The 19,178-nt window shown below is 47.4% G+C and overlaps 1 protein-coding gene and 1 non-coding gene across 6 annotated transcripts in view; one reads left to right on the forward strand and one right to left on the reverse strand.

Moving 5' to 3' along the window:
• Nucleotides 1-19,178, forward strand: part of LOC106590013 (kelch domain-containing protein 3) — a 91,824-nt gene that overhangs the window by 34,471 nt on the left and 38,175 nt on the right. For all 5 annotated transcript variants that reach the window (XM_045710416.1, XM_045710418.1, XM_045710420.1 and 2 more), the window contains 3 exons: nt 2,880-2,951; nt 8,081-8,294; nt 9,437-9,523. In XM_045710416.1, the coding sequence (XP_045566372.1) occupies nt 2,880-2,951; nt 8,081-8,294; nt 9,437-9,523 (373 nt within the window). The remainder of the gene's footprint in view (nt 1-2,879; nt 2,952-8,080; nt 8,295-9,436; nt 9,524-19,178) is intronic.
• Nucleotides 3,033-3,108, reverse strand: trnas-uga (transfer RNA serine (anticodon UGA)). The gene has a single exon. It is a non-coding gene; the product is annotated as a tRNA-Ser (tRNA).

Here is a 19,178-nt window from a genome sequence, read left to right on the forward strand (position 1 = left end):
CTCGCGACGGAGCCTTCAACTGCACGGGGCTGTTGCGTTTTCACTCCATTGTGGATTTCTCCATTTAAATGCATGACATCCAGCGCTACGTAACCGAGGGCTTATTGGTAATGTGAACGAGGCTCGGAGCCTCTGTTTTTGGTGACGGCTTTATGGGATAGCTAGCAACTTGTAAACCATTACCCATTCCTATAAATGAGTACTATTTTAATAGTAATGTTAAACAATACACATTGGCTGTTAGGCCAATTATATGATATGATTGTTGCCTCCTGTTTAAGTTTATTGTGATGTTAATGAAGTTTGTTTATAATAATTATTAGGTGGACGTCGCTAGCTACAATGGTATCTTCAACCTAGCCTAGCTTTTAGCCAGCTAGCTGCTCTGCAGTGCAAGTTAGCTTGACTTGCTATAAAGTTAGAGTAACAAGTTGAGGAAAAAGTAACAAAACATGTTTTATCACCTGAAACAATATATTTATCCTGTCTTGAATGAAAATCTCATATTTTGCGATCTCTGACGAGAGACATCTTGTGTTACAGACACTACAGCCGCGGGGCAAGACTCTGTGAAGATGACAAACGACGTAATGAAATACATCACGATGTAAACGGGGCATGATTCTTGCTCCGCACAGACTGGACATGTTTAAGCGGGCACGCAATGGATCATGGTCATTGTAGTTAATTACCATGTTTTCTGAGCTAAACTACAGGATGTAGGATATTGACCTGTTGGAAACTACAACTCCCTACTACATCACACAGTTCAGGCTTGATCTGATTTATCGCTACAGAAACTGCACATCGAGCTCACAGAAAAAAAAAACGACAAAATGGAATTCAAATAATTGAAACAGACGTCGATCAGTGTTATTTTAAAACCGAAAAATAACCAACATTTCGGTTAATCGCTCAGCACTAATATATGTCGCGATGTGAACGGGGCATGAGAGAAGTGCCAACGCGCGATTGAGAGAGATAGAAAGCAGTTGATCTTGAAACTTTTAGGACTGCTGAATACAAACGATGTCTTATTTACGTTGAAGAACTACTAAAATACTGATTTTGTCAGACAGCAGCAGCTCTATAGAGATGAGATGATGACTTGGAATTTAATGATAGTCATCAAATAAAACTAATATTTGATTAAAGTGATGGTTAATGAGTGATGGTTAATGAGTGATGGTTAATGAGTGATGGTGAATGAGTGATGGTGAATGAGTGATGGTTAATGAGTGATGGTTAATGAGTGATGGTGAATGAGTGATGGTGAATGAGTGATGGTGAATGAGTGATGGTGAATGAGTGATGGTGAATGAGTGATGGTGAATGAGTGATGGTGAATGAGTGATGGTTAATGAGTGATGGCGAATGAGTGATGGCGAATGAGTGATGGTGAATGAGTGATGGTGAATGAGTGATGGTTAATGAGTGATGGTGAATGAGTGATGGTGAATGAGTGATGGTGAATGAGTGATGGTGAATGAGTGATGGTGAATGAGTGATGGTTAATGAGTGATGGTGAATGAGTGATGGTGAATGAGTGATGGCGAATGAGTGATGGCGAATGAGTGATGGTGAATGAGTGATGGTGAATGAGTGATGGTTAATGAGTGATGGTGAATGCGTGATGGTGAATGAGTGATGGTGAATGCGTGATGGTGAATGCGTGATGGTTAATGAGTGATGGTGAATGAGTGATGGTGAATGCGTGATGGTGAATGCGTGATGGTGAATGAGTGATGGTGAATGCGTGATGGTGAATGAGTGATGGTGAATGCGTGATGGTGAATGCGTGATGGTTAATGCGTGATGGTGAATGAGTGATCAGCAGTCATGGGCAGTCACTACCATCATAGGACTTTTATTCATAGTTTTACTCTGTGTTACAGCATTCAACCCACAGTGCATTTAATGTCCATTTTTTTTTATTGAAACAGAAAACCTTCATAATTTTCAGTAATCTAACCGAAACGACCTCATCACTAATCGCTCAGCAGTAGCTAGTAAGAATACTAACTGAACCATATATGCATATCTCTGTTCTCTCTGCACATCTCTGTTCTCTCTGCACATCTCTGTTCTCTCTGCACATCTCTGTTCTCTCTGCACATCTCTGTTCTCTCTGCACATCTCTGTTCTCTCTGCACATCTCTGTTCTCTCTGCACATCTCTGTTCTCTCTGCACATCTCTGTTCTCTCTGCACATCTCTGTTCTCTCTGCACATCTCTGTTCTCTCTGCACATCTCTGTTCTCTCTGCACATCTCTGTTCTCTCTGCACATCTCTGTTCTCTCTGCACATCTCTGTTCTCTCTGCACATCTCTGTTCTCTCTGCACATCTCTGTTCTCTCTGCACATCTCTGTTCTCTCTGCATATCTCTGTTCTCTCTGCACATCTCTGTTCTCTCTGCACATCTCTGCACATCTCTGTTCTCTCTGCACATCTCTGCATATCTCTGTTCTCTCTGCACATCTCTGTTCTCTCTGCACATCTCTGCACATCTCTGCACATCTCTGTTCTCTCTGCATATCTCTGTTCTCTCTGCACATCTCTGCACATCTCTGCACATCTCTGTTCTCTCTGCACATCTCTGCACATCTCTGTTCTCTCTGCACATCTCTGTTCTCTCTGCACATCTCTGTTCTCTCTGCACATCTCTGTTCTCTCTGCACATCTCTGTTCTCTCTGCACATCTCTGTTCTCTCTGCACATCTCTGTTCTCTCTGCACATCTCTGTTCTCTCTGCACATCTCTGTTCTCTCTGCACATGGCAGTGAATGAGCTACCAACATGTGAACTTCTGTTTCCTCTGTATGATGTTACCATGACATTCTCCTGTCCTCTCTCCTCCTCTCCTCCTCTTCTGTTCCAGGCTGACTGCTTCTCCAATGACATCCACAAGCTGGACACCACCACCATGACCTGGTCACTAATCAATGCACGGGTGAGTTACCTTACATTACATTACATTCGTCGTTTAGTAGATGTTCTTATCCAGAACGTACATTAATGTACTTCTTCGTACTGGTCCCCCGTGGGAATTGAACCCACAACCTTGGCGTTTCAAGCGCCATGCTCTACCAACTGAGCCACACGGGACCCTCTGTCCCCTGACCTCTAACCCCAACCCACCACTATGGCCTGGTTGCTAGTCAATGCACCATTTGAACAGGTGTTGTCCTAAGAGGAGACCTCCATGTTATACCTGGCTTACTGCGCACAGCACCATTCACACACGGCTCAGAGATGGTCCATCATATTTTCTGTTGCTGCATCCAAGAGTGTCAGATTTCAGTTTCATGGCATTACTAGTCCAGTGCAGTGGTCTTATTGAGCAGATGTAACAGAGGCCCTTCACCATCCGTTGGGAAAAGCCTGGGAGAGAAGATTATACACAGATTATACACAGATTATACACAGATTATACACAGATTATACACAGATTATACACAGATTATACACAGATTATACACAGTACAAAACGATAGGAACACCTTTAGCCTTCAGAACAGCCTCAATTTGTCGGGGCATGGACTCAAGATGTCCAAAGCGTTCCACAGGGATGCTTAGTTTTCACCCTGACACTACCCCGTAGTGTTATAGTGTTTACCCTACCCCGTAGTGTTATAGTTTTTTCCCCTACCCTGTAGTGTTATAGTTTATACCCTACCCTGTAGTGTTATAGTTTTACCCTACCCTGTAGTGTTATAGTTTATACCCTACCCTGTAGTGTTATAGTTTATACCCTACCCTGTTGTTATAGTTTATACCCTACCCTGTAGTGTTATAGTTTATACCCTACCCTGTAGTGTTATAGTTCCCCCTACCCTGTAGTGTTATAGTTTTACCCTACCCTGTAGTGTTATAGTTTATACCCTACCCTGTAGTGTTATAGTTTATACCCTACCCTGTAGTGTTATAGTTTATACCCTACCCTGTAGTGTTATAGTTTATTCCCTACCCTGTAGTGTTATAGTGTTTACCCTACCCCGTAGTGTTATAGTGTTGACCCTACCCTGTAGTGTTATAGTTTACACCCTACCCTGTAGTGTTATAGTTTTTTACCCTACCCCGTAGTGTTATAGTTTATACCCTACCCTGTAGTGTTATAGTTTATACCCTACCCTGTAGTGTTATAGTTTATACCCTACCCTGTAGTGTTATAGTTATACCCTACCCTGTAGTGTTATAGTTTATACCCTACCCCGTAGTGTTATAGTGTTTTACCCTACCCTGTAGTGTTATAGTTTCCCCTACCCTGTAGTGTTATAGTTTTACCCTACCCTGTAGTGTTATAGTGTTGACCCTACCCTGTAGTGTTATAGTTTATACCCTACCCTGTAGTGTTATAGTTTTCACCCTACCCTGTAGTGTTATAGTTTATACCCAACCCTGTAGTGTTATAGTTTATTCCCTACCCTGTAGTGTTATAGTTTATACCCTACCCTGTAGTGTTATAGTTATACCCTACCCTGTAGTGTTATAGGTCACCCTACCCTGTAGTGTTATAGTTTATACCCTACCCTGTTGTTATAGTTTATACCCTACCCTGTAGTGTTATAGTTTATACCCTACCCTGTAGTGTTATAGTTTATACCCTACCCTGTAGTGTTATAGTTTTACCCTACCCTGTAGTGTTATAGTTTATACCCTACCCTGTAGTGTTATAGTTTTAACCCTACCCTGTAGTGTTATAGTTTATACCCTACCCTGTAGTGTTATAGTTTTAACCCTACCCTGTAGTGTTATAGTTTATACCCTACCCTGTAGTGTTATAGTTTAACCCTACCCTGTAGTGTTATAGTTTAACCCTACCCTGTAGTGTTATAGTTTATACCCTACCCTGTAGTGTTATAGTTTTAACCCTACCCTGTAGTGTTATAGTTTATACCCTACCCTGTAGTGTTATAGTTTATACCCTACCCCGTAGTGTTATAGTTTTTACCCTACCCTGTAGTGTTATAGTTTTAACCCTACCCTGTAGTGTTATAGTTTACCCTACCCTGTAGTGTTATAGTTTATACCCTACCCTGTAGTGTTATAGTTTAAACCCTACCCTGTAGTGTTATAGTTTATTCCCTACCCTGTAGTGTTATAGTTTCCCCTACCCTGTAGTGTTATAGTTTTAACCCTACCCTGTAGTGTTATAGTTTATACCCTACCCTGTATTGTTATAGTTTATACCCTACCCTGTAGTGTTATATTTTATACCCTACCCTGTAGTGTTATAGTTTATACCCTACCCTGTAGTGTTATAGTTTTAACCCTACCCTGTAGTGTTATAGTTTATACCCTACCCTGTATTGTTATAGTTTATACCCTACCCTGTAGTGTTATATTTTATACCCTACCCTGTAGTGTTATAGTTTATACCCTACCCTGTAGTGTTATAGTTTATACCCTACCCTGTAGTGTTATAGTTTATACCCTACCCTGTAGTGTTATAGGTCACCCTACCCTGTAGTGTTATAGTTATACCCTACCCTGTAGTGTTATAGGTCACCCTACCCTGTAGTGTTATAGTTTATACCCTACCCTGTAGTGTTATAGTTTATACCCTACCCTGTAGTGTTATAGTTTTAACCCTACCCTGTAGTGTTATAGTTTATACCCTACCCTGTAGTGTTATAGTTTTACCCTACCCTGTAGTGTTATAGTTTATACCCTACCCTGTAGTGTTATAGTTTATACCCTACCCTGTAGTGTTATAGGTCACCCTACCCTGTAGTGTTATAGTTTTACCCTACCCTGTTGTTATAGTTTATACCCTACCCTGTAGTGTTATAGTTTATACCCTACCCTGTAGTGTTATAGTTTATACCCTACCCTGTAGTGTTATAGTTTTATACCCTACCCTGTAGTGTTATAGTTTATACCCTACCCTGTAGTGTTATAGTTTATACCCTACCCTGTAGTGTTATAGTTTATACCCTACCCTGTAGTGTTATAGTTTTCACCCTACCCTGTAGTGTTATAGTTTATACCCTGACCCTACCCCAGCCCTCCACCTCTCTACCTGGGCAGAGCCCTCCACCTCTCTACCTGGGCAGAGCCCTCCACCTCTCTACCTGGGCAGAGCCCTCCACCTCTCTACCTGGGCAGAGCCCTCCACCTCTCTACCTGGGCAGAGCCCTCCACCTCTCTACCTGGGCAGAGCCCTCCACCTCTCTACCTGGTCAGAGCCCTCCACCTCTCTACCTGGGCAGAGCCCTCCACCTCTCTACCTGGGCAGAGCCCTCCACCTCTCTACCTGGGCAGAGCCCTCCACCTCTCTACCTGGGCAGAGCCCTCCACCTCTCTACCTGGGCAGAGCCCTCCATCTCTCTCTACCTGGTCAGAGCCCTCCACCTCTCTCTCTACCTGGTCAGAGCCCTCCACCTCTCTACCTGGGCAGAGCCCTCCACCTCTCTACCTGGGCAGAGCCCTCCACCTCTCTACCTGGGCAGAGCCCTCCACCTCTCTACCTGTGCAGAGCCCTCCACCTCTCTACCTGGGCAGAGCCCTCCACCTCTCTACCTGGGCAGAGCCCTCCACCTCTCTACCTGGGCAGAGCCCTCCACCTCTCTACCTGCGCAGAGCCCTCCATCTCTCTACCTGGGCAGAGCCCTCCACCTCTCTACCTGGGCAGAGCCCTCCACCTCTCTACCTGGGCAGAGCCCTCCACCTCTCTACCTGGTCAGAGCCCTCCATCTCTCTACCTGGGCAGAGCCCTCCATCTCTCTACCTGGGCAGAGCCCTCCACCTCTCTACCTGGTCAGAGCCCTCCATCTCTCTACCTGGGCAGAGCCCTCCATCTCTCTCTACCTGGTCAGAGCCCTCCACCTCTCTCTCTACCTGGTCAGAGCCCTCCACCTCTCTACCTGGGCAGAGCCCTCCATCTCTCTCTACCTGGTCAGAGCCCTCCACCTCTCTCTCTACCTGGTCAGAGCCCTCCACCTCTCTACCTGGGCAGAGCCCTCCACCTCTCTACCTGGGCAGAGCCCTCCACCTCTCTACCTGGGCAGAGCCCTCCACCTCTCTACCTGGGCAGAGCCCTCCATCTCTCTACCTGGTCAGAGCCCTCCATCTCTCTACCTGGGCAGAGCCCTCCACCTCTCTACCTGGGCAGAGCCCTCCACCTCTCTACCTGGGCAGAGCCCTCCACCTCTCTACCTGGTCAGAGCCCTCCATCTCTCTACCTGGGCAGAGCCCTCCATCTCTCTACCTGGGCAGAGCCCTCCACCTCTCTACCTGGTCAGAGCCCTCCACCTCTCTACCTGGGCAGAGCCCTCCACCTCTCTACCTGGGCAGAGCCCTCCACCTCTCTACCTGGGCAGAGCCCTCCATCTCTCTACCTGGGCAGAGCCCTCCATCTCTCTACCTGGTCAGAGCCCTCCATCTCTCTACCTGGGCAGAGCCCTCCATCTCTCTACCTGGGCAGAGCCCTCCACCTCTCTACCTGGGCAGAGCCCTCCACCTCTCTACCTGGTCAGAGCCCTCCACCTCTCTACCTGGGCAGAGCCCTCCACCTCTCTACCTGGTCAGAGCCCTCCATCTCTCTACCTGGGCAGAGCCCTCCACCTCTCTACCTGGGCAGAGCCCTCCATCTCTCTACCTGGGCAGAGCCCTCCACCTCTCTACCTGGGCAGAGCCCTCCACCTCTCTACCTGGGCAGGTTCTCTTTTATTCCGAATGCATTTCTGCAACTTAACAAATGTTGGACTAATTGCACTTAGTACTTGCACTATGAAATTGCATTTATCCTGCCTATTGTATGTTGAATGTTTTCTGACTGCTGCAAGATGAATTGCCTCTGAGGACATTAAAGTTTTCTCAATCTGAAATCATGCCACCATCATCACCAACCCTCTCCCCCCTCTCCCATCTCCTCTCCCCAGGGTACTCCTGCCACCATCATCACCACCTCCTTTCCGCTCTCCTCTCCATCTCTCCTCCCCTCTTCAGGCTCATTGGAGGGACTTCCACTCTGCCACCATTATCACCACTAAGTCTCTCTCCTCTTCTCTCTAGGGTACTCCATCACCACTAAATCTCTCCTCTCTCTCCTTTCCTGTCTTCTCTCTCTCCTCTCAGGGTACTCCAGCTCGTTGGAGGGACTTCCACTCTGCCACCATCATTGGCACTAAGATGTTTGTGTTTGGAGGCAGAGCAGATCGCTTCGGTCCGTTCCACTCTAATAACGAGATCTACTGCAACAAGATAAAGGTGTTTGATACAGAGACCAACAGCTGGCTGAATACTGCTACTGCCCAGCTCCTACCAGAGGGACGACGTAGCCACTCAGCCTGTAAGAGATAGACACGCACACACAAACACCCATTTCATTTTTCAACCCTTTACCTTGTATTGTAGTTTAATGGCAGTGTTGAATAAAAGGCTCATGTCAATGCATTCATTATAGGAAAACTGTCTGAATTCAAATGTTCCATCTTTCTTTTCTGTAATTATGTTCTCTCCTCTGTGACCTTTCAGTCTCCCTGTCACATGGGGGGGGGTGTTTAGGGCCCCTCTGCTCTGTTGAGGTGTGTTTAGGGCCCCTCTGCTCCTGTTGGGGTGTGTTTAAGGCCCCTCTGCTCTGTTGGGGTGTGTTTAGGGCCCCTCTGCTCCTGTTGAGGTGTGTTTAGGGCCCCTCTGCTCCTGTTGGGGTGTGTTTAGGGCCCCTCTGCTCCTGTTGGGGTGTGTTTAGGGCCCCTCTGCTCCTGTTGAGGTGTGTTTAGGGCTCCTCTGCTCCTGTTGGGGTGTGTTTAGGGCCCCTCTGCTCTGTTGAGGTGTGTTTAGGGCCCCTCTGCTCTGTTGGGGTGTGTTTAGGGCCCCTCTGCTCCTGTTGAGGTGTGTTTAGGGCCCCTCTGCTCCTGTTGGGGTGTGTTTAGGGCCCCTCTGCTCCTGTTGGGGTGTGTTTAGGGCCCCTCTGCTCCTGTTGGGGTGTGTTTAGGGCCCCTCTGCTCCTGTTGGGGTGTGTTTAGGGCCCCTCTGCTCCTGTTGGGGTGTGTTTAGGGCCCCTCTGCTCCTGTTGGGGTGTGTTTAGGGCCCCTCTGCTCCTGTTGGGGTGTGTTTAGGGCCCCTCTGCTCCTGTTGGGGTGTGTTTAGGGCCCCTCTGCTCCTGTTGGGGTGTGTTTAGGGCCCCTCTGCTCCTGTTGGGGTGTGTTTAGGGCCCCTCTGCTCCTGTTGGGGTGTGTTTAGGGCCCCTCTGCTCCTGTTGGGGTGTGTTTAGGGCCCCTCTGCTCCTGTTGGGGTGTGTTTAGGGCCCCTCTGCTCCTGTTGAGGTGTGTTTAGGGCCCCTCTGCTCCTGTTGGGGTGTGTTTAGGGCCCCTCTGCTCCTGTTGGGGTGTGTTCCTTTGTTACTCACCATATGAAATATAATTTTTCTAAAAGAAAAAGACAGATCTCCTAAATGGTCATGTTCTATTCATTTTCCTTTCTCTCCTCCAGTTTCCTATAACGGGGAGCTGTATATATTTGGGGGCTACAACGCTCGTCTGGACCGACACTTCAACGACCTTTGGAAGTTCAAGCCAGGTGAGAAACCGTAAAAAGAATATAAAATACATCCATTTTAAAGTGTGAGGTTTGGTAGGACAGGCAGGGAGCTAGTGTTGGGTTGGTAGGACAGGGTGGTAGGACAGGGTGGTAGGACAGGGTGGTGTTGGGTTGGTAGGACAGGGTGGTAGGACAGGCAGGGAGCTGGTGTTGGGTTGGTAGACGGGGTGGTAGGACAGGCAGGGAGCTGGTGTTGGGTTGGTAGGACAGGCAGGGAGCTGGTGTTGGGTTGGTAGGACAGGGTGGTAGGACAGGCAGGGAGCTAGTGTTGGGTTGGTAGGACAGGGTGGTAGGACAGGGTGGTAGGACAGGGTGGTAGGACAGGCGGGGAGCTAGTGTTGGGTTGGTAGGACAGGGTGGTAGGACAGGGTGGTAGGACAGGCAGGAAGCTAGTGTTGGGTTGGTAGGACAGGGTGGTAGGACAGGCAGGGAGCTAGTGTTGGGTTGGTAGGACAGGGTGGTAGGACAGGCAGGGAGCTAGTGTTGGGTTGGTAGGACAGGGTGGTAGGACAGGCAGGGAGCTGGTGTTGGGTTGGTAGGACAGGGTGGTAGGACAGGGTGGTAGGACAGGCAGGGAGCTAGTGTTGGGTTGGTAGGAAAGGGTGGTAGGACAGGCAGGGAGCTAGTGTTGGGTTGGTAGGACAGGGTGGTAGGACAGGCAGGGAGCTGGTGTTGGGTTGGTAGGACAGGGTGGTAGGACAGGCAGGGAGCTAGTGTTGGGTTGGTAGGACAGGGTGGTAGGACAGACAGGGAGCTAGTGTTGGGTTGGTAGGACAGGGTGGTAGGACAGGGTGGTAGGACAGGCAGGGAGCTAGTGTTTGGTTGGTAGGACAGGGTGGTAGGACAGGCAGGGAGCTGGTGTTGGGTTGGTAGGACAGGGTGGTAGGACAGGCAGGGAGCTAGTGTTGGGTTGGTAGGACAGGGTGGTAGGACAGACAGGGAGCTAGTGTTGGGTTGGTAGGACAGGGTGGTAGGACAGGCAGGGAGCTAGTGTTGGGTTGGTAGGACAGGGTGGTAGGACAGGCAGGGAGCTAGTGTTGGTTTGGTAGGACAGGCAGGGAGCTAGTGTTGGGTTGGTAGGACAGGCAGGGAGCTGGTGTTGGGTTGGTAGGACAGGCAGGGAGCTAGTGTTGGGTTGGTAGGACAGGCAGGGAGCTGGTGTTGGGTTGGTAGGACAGGCAGGGAGCTAGTGTTGGGTTGGTAGGACAGGCAGGGAGCTAGTGTTGGGTTGGTAGGACAGGCAGGGAGCTGGTGTTGGGTTGGTAGGACAGGCAGGGAGCTAGTGTTGGGTTGGTAGGACAGGCAGGGAGCTAGTGTTGGGTTGGTAGGACAGGCAGGGAGCTAGTGTTGGGTTGGTAGGACAGGGTGGTAGGACAGACAGGGAGCTAGTGTTGGGTTGGTAGGACAGGGTGGTAGGACAGGCAGGGAGCTAGTGTTGGGTTGGTAGGACAGGGTGGTAGGACAGGCAGGGAGCTAGTGTTGGTTTGGTAGGACAGGCAGGGAGCTAGTGTTGGGTTGGTAGGACAGGCAGGGAGCTGGTGTTGGGTTGGTAGGACAGGCAGGGAGCTAGTGTTGGGTTGGTAGGACAGGCAGGGAGCTAGTGTTGGTAGGACAGGGTGGTAGGACAGGCAGGGAGCTGGTTTTGAGTTGGTAGGACAGGCAGGGAGCTGGTGTTGGGTTGGTAGGACAGGCAGGGAGCTAGTGTTGGGTTGGTAGGACAGGCAGGGAGCTAGTGTTGGGTTGGTAGGACAGGGTGGTAGGACAGGCAGGGAGCTAGTGTTGTTTTGGTAGGATAGGATGATAGGACATGCAGGGAGCTAGTGTTGGGTTGGTAGGACAGGCAGGGAGCTGGTGTTGGGTTGGTAGGACAGGCAGGGAGCTGGTGTTGGGTTGATAGGACAGGCAGGGAGCTGGTGTTGGGTTGGTAGGACAGGCAGGGAGCTAGTGTTGGGTTGGTAGGACAGGCAGGGAGCTAGTGTTGGGTTGGTAGGACAGGCAGGGAGCTGGTGTTGGGTTGGTAGGACAGGCAGGGAGCTAGTGTTGGGTTGGTAGGACAGGCAGGGAGCTAGTGTTGGGTTGGTAGGACAGGCAGGGAGCTAGTGTTGGGTTGGTAGGACAGGCAGGGAGCTAGTGTTGGGTTGGTAGGACAGGCAGGGAGCTAGTGTTGGGTTGGTAGGACAGGCAGGGAGCTAGTGTTGGTAGGACAGGGTGGTAGGACAGGCAGGGAGCTGGTGTTGGGTTGGTAGGACAGGCAGGGAGCTAGTGTTGGGTTGGTAGGACAGGCAGGGAGCTAGTGTTGGGTTGGTAGGACAGGCAGGGAGCTAGTGTTGGGTTGGTAGGACAGGCAGGGAGCTAGTGTTGGGTTGGTAGGACAGGCAGGGAGCTGGTGTTGGGTTGGTAGGATAGGCAGGGAGCTGGTGTTGGGTTGGTAGGACAGGCAGGGAGCTGGTGTTGGGTTGGTAGGACAGGCAGGGAGCTGGTGTTGGGTTGGTAGGACAGGCAGGATGTTGGGTTGGTAGGACAGGCAGGGAGCTGGTGTTGGGTTGGTAGGACAGGGATGGAGCTGGTGTTAGTTTGACAGGACAGGGATGGAGCTGGTGTTAGTTTGACAGGACAGGGATGGAGCTGGTGTTAGTTTGACAGGGATGGAGGTGGTCTTAGTGTGACAGGGATGGAGGTGGTGTTAGTTTAACAGGGATGGAGCTGGTGTTAGTTTGACAGGGATGGAGCTGGTGTTAGTTTAACAGGGATGGAGCTGGTGTTAGTTTGACAGGACAGGGATGGAGCTGGTGTTAGTTTGACAGGGATGGAGGTGGTGTTAGTTTAACAGGGATGGAGCTGGTGTTAGTTTGACAGGGATGGAGCTGGTGTTAGTTTAACAGGGATGGAGCTGGTGTTAGTTTGACAGGACAGGGATTGAGGTGGTGTTAGTTTGACAGGGATGGAGGTGGTGTTAGTTTGACAGGGATGGAGCTGGTGTTAGTTTGACAGGGATGGAGCTGGTGTTAGTTTGACAGGGATGGAGCTGGTATTAGTTTAACAGGGATGGAGTGGTGTTAGTTTGACAGGACAGGGATGGAGCTGGTGTTAGTTTGACAGGGATGGAGCTGGTGTTAGTTTAACAGGGATGGAGTGGTGTTAGTTTGACAGGACAGGGATGGAGCTGGTGTTAGTTTGACAGGGATAGAGGTGGTGTTAGTTTGACAGGGATGGTGCTGGTGTTAGTGTGACAGGGATGGAGCTGGTGTTAGTTTGACAGGGATGGACCTGGTGTTAGTGTGACAGGGATGGAGCTGGTGTTAGTTTGACAGGACAGGGATGGAGCTGGTGTTAGTTTGACAGGACAGGGATGGAGGTGGTGTTAGTTTGACAGGGATGGAGGTGGTGTTAGTTTGACAGGGATGGAGCTGGTGTTAGTTTAACAGGGATGGAGCTGGTGTTAGTTTGACAGGACAGGGATGGAGCTGGTGTTAGTTTGCCAGGAATGGAGCTGGTGTTAGTGTGACAGGATAGGGATGGAGCTGGTGTTAGTTTGACAGGGATGGAGCTGGTGTTAGTTTGACAGGGATTGAGGTGGTGTTAGTTTGACAGGGATGGAGCTGGTGTTAGTTTGACAGGGATGGAGCTGGTGTTAGTGTGACAGGGATGGAGCTGGTGTTAGTTTGACAGGGATGGAGCTGGTGTTAGTGTGACAGGGATGGAGCTGGTGTTAGTTTGACAGGACAGGGATGGAGCTGGTGATAGTGTGACAGGGATGGAGCTGGTGTTAGTTTGAAAGGGATGGAGCTGGTGTTAGTTTGAAAGTGATGGAGCTGGTGTTAGTTTGACAGGACAGGGGTGGAGCTGGTGTTAATTTGACAGGGATGGAGCTGGTGTTAATTTGACAGGGATGGAGCTGGTGTTAGTTTGACAGGACAGGGATGGAGCTGGTGTTAGTTTGACAGGGATGGAGCTGGTGTTATTTTGACAGGACAGGGATGGAGCTGGTGTTAGTTTGACAGGGATGGAGCTGGTGTTAGTTTGACAGAGATGGAGCTGGTGTTATTTTGACAGGGATGGAGCTGGTGTTAGTTTGACAGGACAGGGATGGAGCTGTTGTTAGTTTGACAGGACAGGGATGGAGGTGGTGTTAGTTTGACAGGGATGGAGGTGGTGTTAGTTTGACAGGACAGCTGGTGTTAGTTTGACAGGGATGGAGCTGGTGTTAGTTTGACAGGACAGGGATGGAGGTGGTGTTAGTTTGACAGGGATGGAGGTGGTGTTAGTTTGACAGGGATGGAGCTGGTGTTAGTTTGACAGGGATGGAGCTGGTGTTAGTTTGACAGGACAGGGATGGAGCTGGTGTTAGTTTGACAGGGATGGAGGTGGTGTTAGTTTGACAGGACAGGGATGGAGCTGGTGTTAGTTTGACAGGACAGGGATGGAGCTGGTGTTAGTGTGGCAGGGATAGAGCTGGTGTTAGTTTGACAGGGATGGAGCTGGTGTTAGTTTGACAGGACAGGGATGGAGCTGGTGTTAGTTTGACAGGGATGGAGCTGGTGTTAGTTTGACAGGGATGGAGGTGGTGTTAGTTTAACAGGACAAGGATAGAGCTGGTGTTAGTGTAACAGGGATGGAGCTGGTGTTAGTTTGACAGGACAGGGATGAGGCTGGTGTTAGTGTGACAGGGATGGAGCTGGTGTTAGTGTAACAGGGATGGAGCTGGTGTTAGTTTGACAGGACAGGGATGAGGCTGGTGTTAGTGTGACAGGGATGGAGCTGGTGTTAGTTTGACAGGACAGGGATGAGGCTGGTGTTAGTGTGACAGGGATGGAGCTGGTGTTAGTTTGACAGGACAGGGATGAGGCTGGTGTTAGTGTGACAGGGATGGAGCTGGTGTTAGTTTGACAGGGATGGAGCTGGTGTTAGTTTGACAGGGATGGAGCTGGTGTTAGTTTGACAGGGATGGAGCTGGTGTTAGTTTGACAGGACAGGGATGGAGCTGGTGTTAGTTTGACAGGGATGGAGCTGGTGTTAGTTTGACAGGGATGGAGCTGGTGTTAGTTTAACAGGGATGGAGCTGGTGTTAGTTTGACAGGACAGGGATGGAGCTTGTGTTAGTTTGACAGGGATGGAGCTGGTGTTACTTTAACAGGGATGGAGCTGGTGTTTGTGTAACAGGACAGGGATGGAGCTGGTGTTAGTGTAACAGGGATGGAGCTGGTGTTAGTGTAACAGGGATGGAGCTGGTGTTAGTTTAACAGGGATGGAGCTGGTGTTAGTGTAACAGGGATGGAGCTGGTGTTAGTGTAACAGGGATGGAGCTGGTGTTAGTCTAACAGGGATGGAGCTGGTGTTAGTGTAACAGGGATGGAGCTGGTGTTAGTGTAACAGGGATGGAGCTGGTGTTAGTTTAACAGGGATGGAGCTGGTGTTAGTTTAACAGGGATGGAGCTGGTGTTAGTGTAACAGGGATGGAGCTGGTGTTAGTGTAACAGGGATGGAGCTGGTGTTAGTGTAACAGGGATGGAGCTGGTGTTAGTGTAACAGGGATGGAGCTGGTGTTAGTTTAACAGGGATGGAGCTGGTGTTAGTGTAACAGGGATGGAGCTGGTGTTAGTGTAACAGGGATGGAGCTGGTGTTAGTGTAACAGGGATGGAGCTGGTGTTAGTTTAACAGGGATGGAGCTGGTGTTAGTTTAACAGGGATGGAGCTGGTGTTAGTGTAACAGGGATGGAGCTGGTGTTAGTGTAACAGGGATGGAGCTGGTGTTAGTGTAACAGGGATGGAGCTGGTGTTAGTTTAACAGGGATGGAGCTGGTGTTAGTTTAACAGGGATGGAGCTGGTGTTAGTGTAACAGGGATGGAGCTGGTGTTAGTGTAACAGGGATGGAGCTGGTGTTAGTGTAACAGGGATGGAGCTGGTGTTAGTGTAACAGGGATGGAGCTGGTGTTAGTTTAACAGGGATGGAGCTGGTGTTAGTGTAACAGGGATGGAGCTGGTGTTAGTGTAACAGGGATGGAGCTGGTGTTAGTGTAACAGGGATGGAGCTGGTGTTAGTTTAACAGGGATGGAGCTGGTGTTAGTTTAACAGGGATGGAGCTGGTGTTAGTGTAACAGGGATGGAGCTGGTGTTAGTGTAACAGGGATGGAGCTGGTGTTAGTGTAACAGGGATGGAGCTGGTGTTAGTTTAACAGGGATGGAGCTGGTGTTAGTTTAACAGGGATGGAGCTGGTGTTAGTGTAACAGGGATGGAGCTGGTGTTAGTGTAACAGGGATGGAGCTGGTGTTAGTGTAACAGGGATGGAGCTGGTGTTAGTTTAACAGGGATGGAGCTGGTGTTAGTGTAACAGGGATGGAGCTGGTGTTAGTGTAACAGGGATGGAGCTGGTGTTAGTGTAACAGGGATGGAGCTGGTGTTAGTGTAACAGGGATGGAGCTGGTGTTAGTGTAACAGGGATGGAGCTGGTGTTAGTGTAACAGGGATGGAGCTGGTGTTAGTGTAACAGGGATGGAGCTGGTGTTAGTGTAACAGGGATGGAGCTGGTGTTAGTGTAACAGGGATGGAGCTGGTGTTAGTGTAACAGGGATGGAGCTGGTCTCATCGTCAGATACAGAAACAGGTGGGAGATATTGTTTGCGTCGTATTTATATGTTGGTTGTTCTGTTATTTCTTTCCATGTATAAGTGTAGTTGAATAAAGCAATAACGGCACCCAGGTTGACTATTCCTTCTTATGGGGTGTTGCTTTAGTTAGCATCTTGTTTGGTTAGCATCTTGTGTTGTTAGCATCTTGTTTAGTTTCTGCTCGTGCTAGTTAGCATCTTGTTTAGTTAGCATCTTGTTTAGTTAGCATCTTGTTTAGTTTCTGCTCGTGCTAGTTAGCATCTTGTTTAGTTAGCATCTTGTTTAGTTTCTGCTCGTGCTAGTTAGCATCTTGTTTAGTTAGCATCTTGTTTAGTTAGCATCTTGTTTGGTTAGCATCTTGTTTAGTTTGCATCTTGTTTAGTTTCTGCTCGTGCTAGTTAGCATCTTGTTTAGTTAGCATCTTGTTTAGTTAGCATCTTGTTTGGTTAGCATCTTGTTGAGTTTCTGCTCGTTCTAGTTAGCATCTTGTTTAGTTAGCATCTTGTTTAGTTTCTGCTCGTGCTAGTTAGCATCTTGTTTAGTTAGCATCTTGTTTAGTTAGCATCTTGTTTCGTTTCTGCTCGTGCTAGTTAGCATCTTGTCTAGTTAGCATCTTGTTTCGTTTCTGCTCGTGCTAGTTAGCATCTTGTCTAGTTAGCATCTTGTTTAGTTTCTGCTCGTGCTAGTTAGCATCTTATTTAGTTAGCATCATGTTTAGTTTCTGCTGTGCCGTCTTCATCACAATGTTTACCTCTAAAGAAAGAGTATCAGACACAGTTTTCTGTCCTCTTCTAGCCTAGTTATTAGTCTTTGTGCAAACATGCCACTCATTGCCAGTTCTTATATCCTTATAATGCCATGTTCCTCTTGAGTTGGAATGACAGGTAGCACAAACAGATCTGGGATCAGGCTGCTACTCTCCAGGCAGACAGTACTGATGGAGAATGAGTTATATACAGTAACAGTACTGATGGAGAATGAGTTATATACAGTAACAGTACTGATGGAGAATGAGTTATATACAGTAACAGTACTGATGGAGAATGAGTTATATACAGTAACTATGACAGTACTGATGGAGAAGGAGTTATATACAGTAACAGTACTGATGGAGAATGAGTTATATACAGTAACAGTACTGATGGAGAATGAGTTATATACAGTAACAGTACTGATGGAGAATGAGTTATATACAGTAACAGTACTGATGGAGAATGAGTTATATACAGTAACAGTACTGATGGAGAATGAGTTATATACAGTAACAGTACTGATGGAGAATGAGTTATATACAGTAACAGTACTGATGGAGAATGAGTTATATACAGTAACAGTACTGATGGAGAAGGAGTTATATACAGTAACAGTACTGATGGAGAATGAGTTATATACAGTAACAGTACTGATGGAGAATGAGTTATATACAGTAACAGTACTGATGGAGAATGAGTTATATACAGTAACAGTACTGATGGAGAATGAGTTATATACAGTAACAGTACTGATGGAGAATGAGTTATATACAGTAACAGTACTGATGGAGAATGAGTTATATACAGTAACTATGACAGTACTGATGGAGAAGGAGTTATATACAGTAACAGTACTGATGGAGAATGAGTTATATATAGTAACAGTACTGATGGAGAATGAGTTATATACAGTAACAGTACTGATGGAGAATGAGTTATATACAGTAACTATGACAGTACTGATGGAGAAGGAGTTATATACAGTAACAGTACTGATGGAGAATGAGTTATATATAGTAACAGTACTGATGGAGAATGAGTTATATACAGTAACAGTACTGATGGAGAATGAGTTATATACAGTAACAGTACTGATGGAGAATGAGTTATATACAGTAACAGTACTGATGGAGAATGAGTTATATACAGTAACAGTACTGATGGAGAATGAGTTATATACAGTAACAGTACTGATGGAGAAGGAGTTATATACAGTAACAGTACTGATGGAGAATGAGTTATATACAGTAACAGTACTGATGGAGAATGAGTTATATACAGTAACAGTACTGATGGAGAATGAGTTATATACAGTAACAGTACTGATGGAGAATGAGTTATATACAGTAACAGTACTGATGGAGAATGAGTTATATACAGTAACTATGACAGTACTGATGGAGAAGGAGTTATATACAGTAACAGTACTGATGGAGAATGAGTTATATATAGTAACAGTACTGATGGAGAATGAGTTATATACAGTAACAGTACTGATGGAGAATGAGTTATATACAGTAACAGTACTGATGGAGAAGGAGTTATATACAGTAACAGTACTGATGGAGAATGAGTTATATACAGTAACAGTACTGATGGAGAATGAGTTATATACAGTAACAGTACTGATGGAGAAGGAGTTATATAGAGTAACAGTACTGATGGAGAATGAGTTATATACAGTAACAGTACTGATGGAGAATGAGTTATATACAGTAACAGTACTGATGGAGAATGAGTTATATACAGTAACAGTACTGATGGAGAATGAGTTATATAGAGTAACAGTACTGATGGAGAATGAGTTATATAGAGTAACTATGACAGTACTGATGGAGAAGGAGTTATATACAGTAACAGTACTGATGGAAAATGAGTTATATACACGACCGTTGAATAGTTTCAGGTCACTTAGAAATTATTTTCTCTGTACATCAATGATGTTGCTCTTGCTGCTGGTGAGTCTCTGATCCACCTCTACGCAGACAACACTATTCTGTATACTTCTGGCCCTTCTTTGGACACTGTGTTAACAACCCTCCAGACGAGCTTCAATGCCATACAACTCTCCTTCCGTGGCCTCCAACTGCTCTTAAATGCAAGTAAAACTAAATGCTCTTCAATCGATCGCTGCCTGCACCTGCCCGCCCGTCCAGCATCACTACTCTGGACGGTTCTGATTATTTCCCTCATTAAAATGCAAATCATTTTATAACATTTTTGACATGCGTTTTTCTGGATTTTTTTGTTGTTATTCTGTCTCTCACTGTTCA

Source organism: Salmo salar, chromosome ssa28 (assembly GCF_905237065.1).
Source record: "Salmo salar chromosome ssa28, Ssal_v3.1, whole genome shotgun sequence".
Lineage (NCBI taxonomy): Eukaryota > Metazoa > Chordata > Actinopteri > Salmoniformes > Salmonidae > Salmo > Salmo salar.